Source organism: Astatotilapia calliptera, chromosome 18, assembly GCF_900246225.1.
Source record: "Astatotilapia calliptera chromosome 18, fAstCal1.2, whole genome shotgun sequence".
Lineage (NCBI taxonomy): Eukaryota > Metazoa > Chordata > Actinopteri > Cichliformes > Cichlidae > Astatotilapia > Astatotilapia calliptera.
In genome coordinates this window covers 5,455,891-5,471,404 of record NC_039319.1, presented here as the reverse complement: position 1 = coordinate 5,471,404, position 15,514 = coordinate 5,455,891, and the positions used below count along the sequence as shown (strand labels likewise).

The following is a 15,514-nucleotide window of genomic DNA, read 5'->3' as shown; positions in this document are numbered from 1 at the left end:
CTCTATCCTCTAAATGTTTCTGTAATATTTGTCTTGAAAAATGTCGACATTTCTCTTTATGAGTATGGCAGACCATGTGTGTGTGTTTGTGTTTGTTTTGGTCAAAATCATCAAACAAATGAGGAAAAACTGTGATTTTAATGAATGAATTCATATATTGTGTTGATGTTTTATTGTGTGAATAAACTGGAAGGTTTGACTATAAATCAAACTTTGAACAAAGTCTTTTCTTCTGTCTTCATTCCAGGATCTCACTCAAATCTGATGCAGAAAATATGAAACTAATCTGAGAGAATAACTGAAGCAGTTTTCCTCCTGAAGCGTCACAAAGTTCAGAGTTCATGTTTAGAGCAGAAGATTCAGCAGTCGCTCTGTGACCTTTCAACTTTCTTCACTAAAGCAGCTTCATTACAGAGAAACAAGTCACATTTTCTTCATGTTCTTAAGTTCTTTAAAATGTTTTTAATGGTCCTTGAATGCAGCATCAGTGTCGCAGGTTTAAAAGGTCACTTTCTGTTGTGTTCAAAGATTTCCTTCAGATATGGTCTTTAATCAGTAAAGCCAGTGATACAGCAGTGTCATTAGCTGTGTTATTGGCACCAGGCTGTGTTTATGTATGTATTTAATTCTGTCTGAGGACGTCTTCAGCATGAAATGATCATTTGCTCAGCTGCTGTGTCTCATCTCTTATCAGACATTGGTTGGAACAGAGTTTTGTTGCTGACCATCTGACAAGAGGGTGAAGAAAAGCTTCAGGCTTCATTTGGACACTACGTTGGACAGAAGTCTCCACAAAAATGACTCAGAAACACAAATATTATTAATGAAAGTCCAAATGTCAAAAAGGGGTCATACATGATCCTGAGAAATGTCCTTGAACATTTGAACATGAGTCAGAGGGTTGTCAGGTTTCTACACTGCATCGTGGCATCAAGCCTGAGATGTCTGTGGAAACAAGTATGGAGGACACAAATGCACAGACGCAGTCGAGCTGTTTACTGCTGATGAGGAAGGAAAATAGTCTGTTGGATATTAAAGCAGCATTTATTAGAGTAAGAACAGATACTTGTGTCCTTCATTTGATCCCCGTCAATTTACAGAAGACTTAAGGACCCTTTGACTTCTAACATACAGCTGCATGTTTACAATTTTATTATTTATTTATTTATTTCTAGCAAAGCGAGACTTTACTGATTAAAGACATATAATCAGACATATTACTGTTACTCTCTGAAAAAGACTCACATAAAGCAGATTTATCACAAGCAAACATCAAGACACATCCTTCATGGCTTAAAGTTGCAGTGGGACTCTTTCACCATCTGGTGGTTGTACAATTTTCTCTTGTCTCTTATTTGTTGTGTGTGATCAGGACAATTCTGGAGAAGATGAGCCTGCAGGGGAAAGTCACCCCCTGCAGGCCAGAAGGAAATGGGATATCTTAAAAATACAAATTATGTATGTGTGATATCAAGAAGATAATCCTTAAGAACACAAGTTAATAAATGCAATTACTAAGAGTTGTTGTGTTGTATTGATTTGCTTCCTGTCCTAATTCCCTCTCTCCCTGAGGACACTCCAGGGCCATCTATGCAAACAAATCAGTTACAGGATCAAATGAATAATAGAAAATAAACAGAAATAGAAAATGTTCTTCTATAAGTTTCACAGAGATTTGGTTTACATATTTTATATAATATAGTAAATGTGCACAAATGACCAGCAATCATTCAGTCATTGCGACATTTCTGAGTCCATTTTAAAGTTGTCACGCTTTGGCGCTAGCGACCGGAAAAACACAGAAGTGAGTGCAGACTTTACTGAAGAGTAGAAGACTGTCCAATTTCACAGCAGCTCACTTCCGGCCTACCCGGCCTTCGAAGGACCCGCCTTATGTGGACCGGGTAGGTCAGGTCCTTCGAAGCATGATACCCTTGAATTTGGACACAGCCCCAGAGAACATGACTGGGGAAACATGGATCACATGACAGGAAGAGCAACAGAAGGAAACATGAGGGAAGCAAGAACTCACAACAAAGACAATCACAGCCACACAGAGGGAGACACAGAGGGCAAAGACACAAGGGGGGAAATACTAACTAATACAAATCTAAACAGGGACAACCTCGGCACTAGAGAATCAACTTAACCAAAGACGACTTAAACATGAAACATAATACAAAATGACATCAAAATACAAGAAAACTGAAAACGCTGCGTCAATGATCCAGGATCGTGACAGGTTTGAGGCCTCAGTGTTGTCACTGCAGTAGATCAAGCAGTCAATATAATAATCCTGACATGTTTGTATAGTTGCATGTAGATCAAGTGTAAGCATACCACAGGTTATTATTTATTTATTATTTGCTACTACATATGTCATATTAGCTAAACTGACATAAGATTTGATGCCAAGAAGCATTTTTACAACAAAGAAATAAATGACCAGACACAACTTTCCTTACATTTCATACAAAGTTTTGATGGTTTTCCACGTTTTTGTTTGTTTGTTTCAGAAATACTAGAACATGGATTCTCCTTTATCGAGCTATTTCACTGCTAACCTCTAAATCCTCTCACCTCCAGAAACCCTGGATGGATGGATGTTAAGACATTATTACTTTATTGCAACAGCAGAGAGTCCAGCCAAACTGATCATTTCATCAGAGCACATTTTTAACTTTTCAGTGGTTGTTTGTTTTGGGGAACTGAGCAGCAGTTAGCCTGGGAAATAGCTAGCAACACTAGATTTAAGGAGATAGCAGCATAACTAAAGGCTGCTTTAGCATCACTGCCCTTTTTATTTAAAAATAAAGTTTTATACCCTATATCTTAAAAGTGGCGTTTGGCCTCAATTATTATCTCTGGACCTGAACTCCACGTAAGACTGAATGATGAATAATTCAACATAACACTGGATGAGAGAAAATAAGGCATGCACCCTGGCAAAATAAAAACACAATGAAAGTGAAAAAAAGTGAAAATGAAAAGTGTTGGTTGTTTGTAAATGATGTCGTACTTGCATAGGTCCTGTCTACTCACAGCACTTTCTGCTACATGTCTCATGTACCCAGTCACACACATTCATGCAGCACTTCTATCTGTGCCTGAGGGCTTTAGCCAACATTCACACACGCTGATGGACTTGGGGTTCAGTGTCTTGTCCAAGGATACTTTGGCATGTGGACTGGAGGAAACTGTGGACCAATCCACTGACCCTGTGACTGGTACCAATTGTACCACCTGAACCACAGCTGGGACAAGATTAAAGCTGCTTAATAAAAGAAAACAGCAAGAGCAAAAAATAAAGAACACTTGGGAAAGTCCGAATAGAGATAACATGTGTTCACTGCTTGAGCCGCAATCTACTAGCTAACCTGAGTGAAGGAAAAGATTTGTCACGATTAACCTCTAAAGTTGGCAGCTCCTTGTAATGAATCATTTGACATTTCCATTTACTGCCAGTCTTTAGTGACTGAAACACTAACATGTGAAATTGGCTGTCAGAATTCACAGTTATGTTCTGCAGCAGATTTTAATCAAACTTTATGCAGCCTGGCGGGCGTTCATCGGCCTTGCTGGTGATTGAATTGGCCAGCACCTTAGCGTGCAAGGTGAATACAGCATGAATCACACAGGCTGCCATAAACAAAGTTACGCCCAAGACACATATTTGAAATTCAAATCAGCTGAGGAACTCGGTGCTGCTGCATACACACCTCCACACCACATTATACACCTGAACACCACAGGGCTCATCAAACCTGTCACGATGAGCCAGACGACTGAAAATCTGTTGTTTTTCTTTCTGGAATTTATTTTTTACTTACGGATTGATGTTCTTTAAGTAAGTTTAAAAGTATTTAAGAGATTTTTTTTTACAAATCATTATCAATTCAATTCAGTTTTATTGATATTGCACCAAATCACAACTACAGTTGCCTCAATGCCTTTTCTATTGTAAAGTAAAGAACCTACAATAATACAGAAAACAGAGAAAACCCCAACAATCATATGACCTTTATGAGCAAGTGCTTTGGTGACAGTGCTGCTGGGTTTTAATACAGTGAGCCTATAAAAAGGTGTCTGTCTCTGTCATTTCCCATAAATGACTCTTTTTATCTTTAATCTCTTTTTTGTGCTACAATCAGAAAGCGGTAAAATATACTTAATAAAGTATAAATAACTTTTTTCATGCAGCTGTACTTAAAGTAAAAAAGAAAAGAACGTGACCCAGTTTGGGAAGTTACTTTCTCAATAAAACTTTATCACTGAGTATTAAAAGTTTTGAGGCAGAAGTTGAGGAGACTTTTGCACATCCCCATGCTGCTGCTGTGAGCGCTTCATTTTATCAGATGTAGCTTTAACATGACCGTGCCTCTGCAGACAGCTGCAGCTCAACGTCTGCAGGTTTATGGAAAATAAAGGCGTTTACGGCAACAGTCGCTTTAGATCGCGCCTGTCGCATCCAACAAAAAGTCAGCGCCTTTAGCTACAATTAAAGGAAATTTAATCCATCAGCAGGCTTTTGAGAAGCAGCTCAGAGCAGATGAGAAATGTACCGTAGCTGGAGACGACTCAGTGCCTGCTCAGTTTTATGAAACAAATCTTCAGTCTTTCAGTTCCTGCTGAGGACTCCAGAGGTATAAACATCTGTTTTTTTTCCTGGAGCTCAAAGAGTTTGTCAGAGTCAGAAGCCACAGACTACAGACGAGCTCTTTTCTCCTCCAGTCCTATCAGCACATCTCCAGTTTAAAGCTTATACATGAAAATGGAAAGTATTTACTTAAATCCACCTGCTCTGTCAAACTCAGTTCATTCAATAAAAACAAAAACATCAGAATAACTCAAATGATTATGAGATAAATCAGTTAATTTACAGCGAGAAAATTAATCTGCCTCAATTTTAATTACTGAGTTTATTGTTTGAATAGTTTTGAATAGTTTTTCTCTATTTCTGCTTCCTCAAATCTCAATCCTGCAGATTTTCTTTAGTGCTTTGCTTCATTGTGCATGTTGGAGTGTGTACTGCACTGAAGGTTGGATGAAAAAGATCAGTTCCTTAGACCAGCCGGTGAAGAGATTAATTGAGAAAATAAAGAGCAGATTAACCAAATAAGACTTTCCTATAAGGCGACATCCTTTTTGACCTGCAGGGGCCTAAATTTATCCGCAAGGTATTTTTTTTAGGTTGGCTGGAGGAATAACATATTTGTAATTAATTTCTATTTATGTCAAGCATTTTTTTCTATAAATACAATATAATCACATCACTTATGTCTTATTTTTTGCAAAAAATCTTTTAAAATTTATTAAATTGTACCTGCACATGTTGTATAGCAATATAATTTTTTCTGATAAAGGCGATGATTATTCCTCATTTATTATATTTAGATCCCTTATAACAAAGGTTTCAAACACACTCAAAAAAATAAGTCATTGGATGAACTCAATTGGACTGATGGCAGGTTTTCCACGTAATACATCTATTTTGGTCCAACCTAATCTACATACATCATGACAATTCAATTAAATTGAGTCAGTAGAACACAATTTCGTAAATACTGCTAAAATGAAAAAAAGTACATTAATATGATGTGAAAGGTTTTGGTTGGTCCAACTCAATACAATGTCATTCACTTGAGCTAGATTTTCATTGCATTGAAATCATTATTTTGAGTTCAACTAAATCATAATTTTCATTACCAGAAAACTAATTTAATTATTAAAATAATGACAAAATGAATTTGTTTTTACAACTCAGGTTTATTCACTTGAATTAAAAGCAGAAACAGAATATTTTGTAAATAAACATACATGTCACATGGTCAAATCAACCTTAACAAAAATCAAAGTGCTCACAAAAAAGTGCTGACGTACATTTGTAATGAATGTCAAATCTGAATAGCACACACCTCTGTAATACTAGGCAATACTGAAAACAAACTGGAATCTGTAAAATCAGATTTCACTTCAGAATCATTGTATATATTTATATAGGCTACATTTCACTGTATGTTATACTTGTATAACTATGCATGTGACAAATAAAGAACCTTGAACCTTGAACAATACATAAATACACACACACATATATATATATATATATGTATATACACACATATACACATATATATATATATATATATATATATATATATATATATATATATATATATATATATGTGTGTGTGTGTGTGTGTGTGTTTCCATGAAGAACATTTTTCTGTTACCAAGGGGGGAGGTATTTTAATAAAAAAAAATCTTTCAACTATACTTCTCCAAAACCAATTACATGTAAACATTTACAAGCTTATAAGAACGGGAAGACCAACTTTAAAACACTGGAAGACACAAAACTTGTCAACATTTTTCTATTACCTTTGCAAATCCCAAAAGCAATCAAAAAGAAAATGGTGGTTACAACCATGAAACTTTTTCTGAGCTAAATCCCCAGTCCTTTCATCCATCTATAGTAGTACAGATTAAAGGTCACATCACTCACAACAGAACAGCAGACAAAAATAGACAACTTCCATTTGGCCAAAAAAAAGAAAGAAAAAAAGGTCACAGTTTGAACAAAAGATATAAAAAGGCCAAAATCAACTTTTGTGCTGGGTCTTGTTTGCCTAAGCAAACATCTTCATTTTCATTTGCTGCATCTTTGTACTGAGCCTTTGTCCATCCAGATTCATCAAAATCTTCTGACAGAACTCAAACGTGTACTTGTGGTCATTTGGATAGCTCAGATCAAGTGCATAAATCAGTCCAAAGAGGACGATGAATGCCATGATGACACTACCGAGGTTGTTCATAACTGTAGTACCTTCAGTGACAACTCCAACATCCTCTGGCTCCTGAATCCCTTCTCTTCTGATGGTGTAAATACCCATGACAGTTGCTGCAGTGGACCTCAACCGTTCATCCTCAGTGGAGGAGGTCTGAAAAACAGGTTGTTTCAGGTTTAAGGGCTCTGTCACTTGGAAGGGGACATATTATGCAAAACTCAGCTTTTGTATCATTTTGTGCTGAAACATAGGTCTCTACCGCCTCTATAAACACTCCAAACATAAATAAAACCCGTCAATCTGTTTCCTATCAATAGTTTGGGTTCAGGTATTATGTACCTCCCTTTGGGAGGGGCTTGATATAGAGCAGCAGCTCCTCCAGTGTCTATCAGTGTGTGTGTGTGTGTGTGGGCTGGGTCAATTTCCCTTATTCCATCACAATTGGGAACCTTTTGAAACAGCTTGTTTTATGCACATTATTCCTGAAACCAGGAGATTGCTGTAATGGCAGTGACACTAGTTAGTGTCTTGATGCAATCTGCTGTGTTCCTTATAATGAAGACTTTTTACTAATTGGCATAATAAACTGAACTCCATTGGAGTGTTTACTTTCTGAAGTGCCTTGAGATGACTGTTGTTGTGATATACCGCTATATAAATAAACTGAATTGAAACACTGACAGAAAATGGATGAATGTTTTGTCCACATTTACTGTGTTTATAGAGGCAGTAGATACCTACATGGCAGCACCAAAAGAATGAACAATTGAATTTTTGCTGAAACCGTCCCCTTAAAAAGTGCTCTCCAGTGCAAGTTTCAACAATGACTATTAAGAATAATACATATTTCACAATTATATTGTCTCTTTTGAATATATGAGGATTTTGTGTGCGATGAACCTAACTCAAATTGAATCTAGAAAAGAAAGTGTGATAAGCGTACCAGATACTCCTTGAACAGTAGGTCTGGATCTTCATTAAAGTAGATCACCAGGCTTTTAAGAGTATGCTCCCTCTTTATGTCGATGTCATCATACTAATGCAAGGGTGGGAAAAAAAGGGTGAAAAAAATGGAATTGATTGATTGCATTTAATTGATGGGTTTATCATTAGTACCAACCAAACTACTGATCGCCATGATATCCTTGATCTTTTGGCCCTTTGCTCCTTTGCTCCCCTGAAAAATTTGCATCAGCTTGTCTGTTAAATTGTCCAGCTGAGCCAAGAACTTCGCCTGCAGGGGTTTTGTAGTGATCTGCAGGAACTCTGCATTCACCTGGAAATAAAACATACATAAATATAGTAAACTAGAAGTTTAAATACAGACTGCTGAATTAACACACTGAAAGTTGCTAAACATTTGAACCATCAGTGAAGTTTGTCAAGACCTAAACTGTTTTTAGCTGAGTTTAGGAATATATCGCCACCTGTTGCTTTGGCATGTTCCTAGCAGCGTTTTCCTTCATTTTTGCGTTTACCTGTGGACGGGATTATTTTTTAAAACGAAAACGGAAAATCTCCGTTTTCAAAAATACCTGTGTAAGTGTGGACGTAGCCGAAATCTTTTATAATAATAAATAGGTTTGAACGTCATGGGAGTGCGCATTGTGCTGCCTGCAGTTACTCTTCCGGCCACATGGTTCGCTTTTGGTAGCACCCTCAGTAAACTATGTAGTGCTTTTAAAGACATCTCAAAACGATACTTTCTACTAGAAAATGGCATATAATAATAAACACAGAATACCATATTTTTAGATTATAAAAAGAAAACAGTAAGAAAGAAGTTAGCTATAGGACATCATCTTTCATTGAGCACAATGGCTAGCTGCTAATAAGCTAGCACACGCTCCGACTTAAAAGTTGGCAGCTACACAATTTCTCCTCTAAAACAAGGCACTTTTGAAAAGACCTGGCTATATTGTCAAAAAAAAAATAGTATTCAAGCAGAGAAGAGAATGGTAGCACCACCAAAAGTTCAAAAAACAACTGTTACAAGCTTCTATGATAAATAGCATTGCCATAGATTTAGCTGATAAAGAAATACACAATTGGATATATGAAAAAATAATATGTTACCTTACCTGAAGGTGTAGTTTTATCCAAAAAGTACAGAGAGGCGAAGAGCAGCTGCATTCATTTAGGTGATCCTGAAAGAGCGCAAAATTTTCAAAGAAGGCGGACCGTTGTGTAACTCAATAACTTTGTGTTCTTGTGACAAAGACTGCTTTGAGAGAAAATAATTTAGGTTCACCACACGAATAATAATTGCAGTAACGCTGGAGTGCTACATTTGCGTTGAATGAGATTAAAAATAATGTTTAAGCTTAAAGAGGGGCTTGAATTTATTTCTTTGACTTTACAAATACTTAAGTGCAAAAATGTACTCCTCCTACCCCCAGTGCCCCAACAAACTCATTCATTTTGTGTTCAGAATCAGCCTCTGCTGGTTTTGAATAATTTTAGGTTTACACAAAGAAAATCAAATTAATTTGGTATTTTTTAATTGCATTTGTGAACAACTAACATAATTTGCATGTGTTCTTTGAAAGGAGGACCTGAATCTGTTTTTTGAGTGCATAAAGCTTGGGGGCAGAATCAGCCTACAGAAACTGGAAAATGTGAAATGCATAGAATTTTAATATTTATCACTACTACTAATAATAACAATTTTAGGTTTTCTTGACATTTTAAAGAATCCCCCTTAGCTGCTATTCGTACTACACCAAAGAGGTGACAGTTAAACAATTAAAGTTCCTGTTTTTTTTCCACTAAATTTGTAATTTATTTCTTTGTCTTTTTTTTTTATAGTGGATTCTTGAAAAATAGGACATTATTTTTAAGTTAATGAAAGAATTTATATTTTATAATTACAGGACAGTCTGGGGAATCAACTAAAAGAACTTGTCTGTAATTTTACACATTAATCGTGCAGCTTCACATGTCCGGCCCACTTATGATCAAAGTTACCTGTAAGTGACCCACAGTGTAAAATGAGTTTGACATCCCTGTCTTATAGATTCTGTGACATGATTAGTAATACTCAGTAACATCCATCAACCTCGGGTTTAACTGGGCAAAAGGCAGCGTTCACCCTGCACAGGGTTAACACACAGTGACAGAATAGAAAAGAAACAATAGAATAGAAAATATTTGACACAGAGCACTATGGTTACTGGTTTTGTCTCACCTTCCTTGACTGAAAATAGGAGGCCTGGTGCTCTGGCTCTGCAGGGATGACATGAAACATTGAACAGACTGCACCCCGGCAGCTTTGGAAACTCCTGTTTTGGATGGTTTGACACATGAACCAGAAGCTTCTGCATGCATGGACACTGGAGGCACCAGCCTGAGGTTTGATAACACAAGACCATCATTCTGCCCTAGAAACAGGAAGATAATCTGAAGTTACCTTCAGGTGCTTTTAAGAGACTCTTCAAGTGGAATCTGAAAACGGAACTTTACAGAATACCTTTCAATGAAAAAGGTTAATGTCTGACTGTCATGCTCCTGGGAATTTGACCCAGGTTTTTGAGTTTGTTGGACATTTTATTCATTTTTCAGAATTATGAAATAGTTATGTTCAGGTTTTGAGAGCCTCTGAGTTTTGTTGCTTATGTTTCTAGGTTTTGGTTCTTGTTTCTGTTCATGTTTGTCCCCTTTTCATGTCTAGTCTGTATTTGTCTCATCTTTTTGTTGTCTTTAGTCTCTCCTGTTGTCGTCTCTCTGTCTCTCTGATATCATCTGTGTTTTGTCCTTTTGTCTCCAGGTCTGTATTTGACACAGAGTTCAAACTCACTGCTGTAATAACTAATAATGATTAATATAATAACTATAATATTGGCCATATTATATTTACATTACCAAAGTGAGATGACTTTAGTCTCATGAACAACATTAGCTAATTGTTATTTACTAGCTAATCTTAAAATGACCGTTCAGTACAGAAATGAAGCCCAACAATCATGTTTTACAGTCCTGTGGTCTCAGCCTCAGATACTTATTAAATCACACAGAGCTCATGTAGAAACAAATGAACAAAATATCTTCTCCTTCATTTCTGTCAAACAAAGCTGAATGAAACGTTTCCAGCTGTTAGTATCATGGTTGCTAGGCAACCTGGGCAGCGCGACGGAGGCTTTAACAAGCCTACAAGCCTCGCACTTCCGGTCTTAGCGGTCTTTGAGTACGCGGACCTTGAGGACCGTTAAGGCTGCCTACTTTATTGGGATACAGCCCTTGTCATGAGCTCACGCTTGCTGTGTGTCTTGTCTGTGTTGTAGTCTAGCTTCCTAGTGAAGTTCATTGTACTATGGTTTCCTGCAAGTCCAGCAATAAAGCTGCCTTTTAGGTTCACTTCTGCATCTGAGTATCTGCATGTTGGGTTTATGCCTCTGTCTGCTGCACAGCACATCATGACCAAGACAGTGTTAAATTATTGAAACTGTTCCCTGCTGTTGGTGGAGGTTTTGTCCACAATATGGAGTTACTGAAGGTCACAAAACATACTTTCATAAAACAAAAACATGTAAAAATAGATTAAATATTTCACTGACACTTGAGAGTAGCAATACACCTTAAAAGTGTCGATTCACTTTTAGACACTGATTAACAGAAGAGACGTGTAAAGACTTTTGGGAGGTTTTTGAGAAATGTGAATTTGTGAAACCTGTTTGCTATGGGGATGTTTCTCAGGTGGTGAAATTGGATGAATATTTGGCTTTGCCCTCAAAAAAAAGTTTTATTGCCAAAAAATATTTAACTTACCAAAGAATTTCTCCTCAGTTTTCTATTTAAATATATAAAGTAGGAGAATTTGCAAAATAACAGAAAAATGTTCAAGTTCAATGTGAAAACAAAAATGTTAAAGTGAAAAAAACGCAGTTCTCTGTCCTTGCAGTGAGTTTCCATCTTTAGCAAACTGTTATTAATCTGTATTTAAGTTCATTTTGTCTGAGGATCTCCTCACCATGAAATAATCATTCGATCAGGAGCTGGGTCTCAGGTCGGACTAGAGGTTTGTTTTGATGCCGTTTTATTACTTACAAGCTAATATCGCCATCTGGTGGTTATACAGTTTATGACAAAAGTTAATGCTTGTCATTTAAAGACTGCTTCCAAAAGAGGACTGAAGAGTCGTTTAGCTTCTAGTTTAATCGGCTTTGCGGTGTAATCTTTGCTGCCAACAGTGTAACATTTAAGATGTACATGAAAGTTAATGGGTAATTATGATGATCTTTACCACAAAGATTTTAAATGAAAGAATAAACAAAGGGCATGAAAACTGATTCTTATGTCTACTGTGTATCTTCAGTGTGAATGTTGAGTTATATTTGAGTGTCTGCATTTAAAGCACATATTAATGTATTGCTTCGAAATCCATGGAGGTACACAGGAAACATTACTAAAGAATGTAGAATTAGAACACTATCTGTATTTGTTTTTTAAATAGTTTTACATATATTTTATTATTTAAAAAAAAAAATCAAGACATCAAGCTTGCTGCCTGTCTTGTACAGTAATCTCATTTGAACATAGGTTTGATTTAGTGGAGTCAGTTGTTCCCATGCATCATTCTGTAAGTGTGAGAATGAACTAAGATTAGAAAATGTCAAAATATAAAGTTTGATTTATTTTTATTCATCACAGCATCCTAAACTTTGCTGAACTTTTTGAAATATAAAATGAACTCGCTGAGTGTTGACTGTCACATTTCAAGGCACCAAGTAAAGATAAACTATTAAACTTTAACTGGGTCAGACTTGTTACTGCATGTTGTAATCACACATAACACACCCTGCATCATGTGATTGGCTCTTGGTCGCTCTGTAAGAATATTTCTTTCGTGCCTCCCTTCACAGATGTGTCTGTATCAGGATGGGTCTAAACAACATGGTGTAAATGCAGTTGCTGATGAGCCTCATTTCCTGTAGGAGGTGAACAAGAGCAGAGATCTGTTTCCCTTCAGAGCACAGAGGTTGTTTCTGTTCAGAGGAAGTGAAACTGTCTGACAGTCACTGAGAGACGGTGAAACGGCACAGCACATGAATCAAATGGATCAAACAAAATTCTGCTGTTCAGTCTGTTTGGATCTACTGAAGGATCCGGTGGCTATTCCCTGTGGACACAGCTACTGCATGAACTGTATTAAAAGCTTCTGGGATGAAGAGGAAAAGAAGAAAATCTACAGCTGCCCTCAGTGCAGACAGACTTTCACAGCGAGGCCTGTCCTGGTGAAAAACACCATGTTAGCAGATTTAGTGGAGGAGCTGAAGAAGACTGGACTCCAAGCTGCTCCTGCTGATCACTGCTATGTTGGACCTGAAGATGTGGCCTGTGATCTGTGCTCTGGCATGAAGCTAAAAGCCGTGAAATCCTGTCTGATGTGTTTGGTCTCTTACTGTGAGAAACACCTTCAGCCTCATTATGATTCACCTACATTCAAGAAACACAAGCTGGTGGAGCCCTCCAAGAAGCTCCAGGAGAACATCTGCTCTCGTCATGATGAGGTGATGAAGATGTTCTGCCGTACTGATCAGCAGAGTATCTGTTATCTCTGCTCTGTGGATGAACATAAAGGCCACGACACAGTCTCAGCTGCAGCAGAAAGGACTGAGAGGCAGAGAGAGCTGGAGGTGAGTCGACAAAACATCCAGCAGAGAATCCAGGACAGAGAGAAAGATGTGAAGCTGCTTCAACAGGAGGTGGAGGCCATCAATCAGTCTGCTGATCAAACAGTGGAGCACAGTGAGAAGATCTTCACTGAGCTGATCCATCTCATCCAGAAAAGAAGCTCTGATGTGAAGCAGCAGATCAGATCCCAGCAGGAAACTGAAGTGAGTCGAGTCAAAGAGCTTCAGGAGAAGCTGGAGCAGGAGATCACTGAGCTGAAGAGGAAAGATGCTGAGCTGAAGCAGCTCTCACACACAGAGGATCACATCCAGTTTCTACACAACTACCCCTCACTGTCAGCACTCAGTGAGTCTACAGACTCATCCAGCATCAATATCCGTCCTCTGAGCTACTTTGAGGATGTGACAGCAGCTGTGTCAGAGGTCAGAGATAAACTACAGGACATTCTGAGAGAGGAATGGACAAACATCTCACTGACAGTCACTGAAGTGGATGTTTTACTGTCACGACCAGAGCCAAAGACCAGAGCTGGATTCTTAAAATATTCACGTGAAATCACACTGGATCCAAACACAGCAAACACACAGCTGTTATTATCAGAGGGGAACAGAAAAGTGCAAGCAGTGATTCAACAACAGTCTTATTCTGATCATCCAGACAGATTCACTTATTGGTTTCAGGTCCTGAGTAGAGAGAGTCTGACTGGACGTTGCTACTGGGAGGTGGAGTGGAGAGGGAGAGGAGTTTATGTAGCAGTCGTATACAAGAATATCAGCAGAAAAGGAGGGGGTAATGAATGTAAATTTGGACATAATGACAAATCTTGGGTATTACATTGTGACAACAACAGTTATACATTTTTGTACAACAACATCCAAACTCCTGTCTCAGGTCCTCGTTCCTCCAGAGTAGGAGTGTACCTGGATCACAGAGCAGGTATTTTGTCCTTCTACAGCGTCTCTGAAACCATGACTCTCCTCCACAGAGTCCAGACCACATTCACTCAGCCGCTCTATGCTGGACTTTGGGTTCACTATTATGGAGACACAGCTGAGTTGATTAAGCTCAAATAGACTGAAGTCTTTCATATTGTGGGTTTAAATCTGTGTTTTAGTTTCATTTTATTTTCTCTCCATCATTTCTGCACAGAGATCAGCTGTCAGTCAAACATTATGGGTGGTACCTCCACATCTTCTAGTTGTTCTCTTGATGTTTCTGAGTTTTTAAAGGAGATCTTTCCTGTGACTGTTTATGGAGGCTATCACTGCTCATCATCATTTTGATTTACTAAAATATTTCTCCACATGAAAATGTAAACTTCTCTATCCTCTAAATGTTTCTGGAATATTTGTCTTGAAAAATGTCGACATTTCTCTTTATGAGTATGGCAGACCATGTGTGTGTGTTTGTGTTTGTTTTTGTCAAAATCATCAAACAAATGAGGAAAAACTGTGATTTTAATGAATGAATTCATATATTGTGTTGATGTTTTATTGTGTGAATAAACTGGAAGGTTTGACTATAAATCAAACTTTGAACAACGTCTTTTCTTCTGTCTTCATTCCAGGATCTCACTCAAATCTGATGCAGAAAATATGAAACTAATCTGAGAGAATAACTGAAGCAGTTTTCCTCCTGAAGCATCACAAAGTTCAGAGTTCATGTTTAGAGCAGAAGATTCAGCAGTCGCTCTGTGACCTTTCAACTATCTTCACTACAGTATTAGTCAATGTCAAGTCAAAAGAAACTTTATTGTAATCTCTACTATATCTGGTGCAGCATACAGGGAGACAAGACTATGGGGCTCTGGTTAGATCAGTGCAAAAAAGGCAATAAATAGATAAAGAAAGGAGAAGAAAATAAATAAAAGCTTAAGTCTAAGGTGATCAAGAAACTTCTCAATTAGAATTTACAGTTTGGAGTTTAAAGTGACCAGTGTAGCAGCTTGTAAACCTGGAGTAAATAAATGTCCATAGAGCAGCATGTCTTACAGAGGCAGTGGTGTGTAAAGTGCAAAAGAGTCGGTTAGCAGTTTGTGTGGGGGAGAGAGGGAGTTCACGAGTCTGAGGGCTTGTGGGAAAAAGCTATTCTGCAGT

The 15,514-nt window shown here is 37.7% G+C and overlaps 1 protein-coding gene across 1 annotated transcript; it reads left to right on the top strand.

The window, feature by feature from the left end:
* Positions 1-12,682: 12,682 nt before the first annotated feature.
* On the top strand, positions 12,683-14,861 carry LOC113010866 (tripartite motif-containing protein 16-like). Its single transcript, XM_026150110.1, has one exon. It carries the CDS (start codon positions 12,830-12,832, stop codon positions 14,489-14,491), a length of 1,662 nt encoding a protein of 553 aa, XP_026005895.1. The 5' UTR covers positions 12,683-12,829; the 3' UTR covers positions 14,492-14,861.
* Positions 14,862-15,514: the final 653 nt, after the last annotated feature.

Bases quoted from the DNA above. Each gene is read 5' to 3' on its own strand.
- LOC113010866 (XM_026150110.1), top strand. From the start codon at position 12,830: ATGAATCAAATGGATCAAACAAAATTCTGCTGTTCAGTCTGTTTGGAT.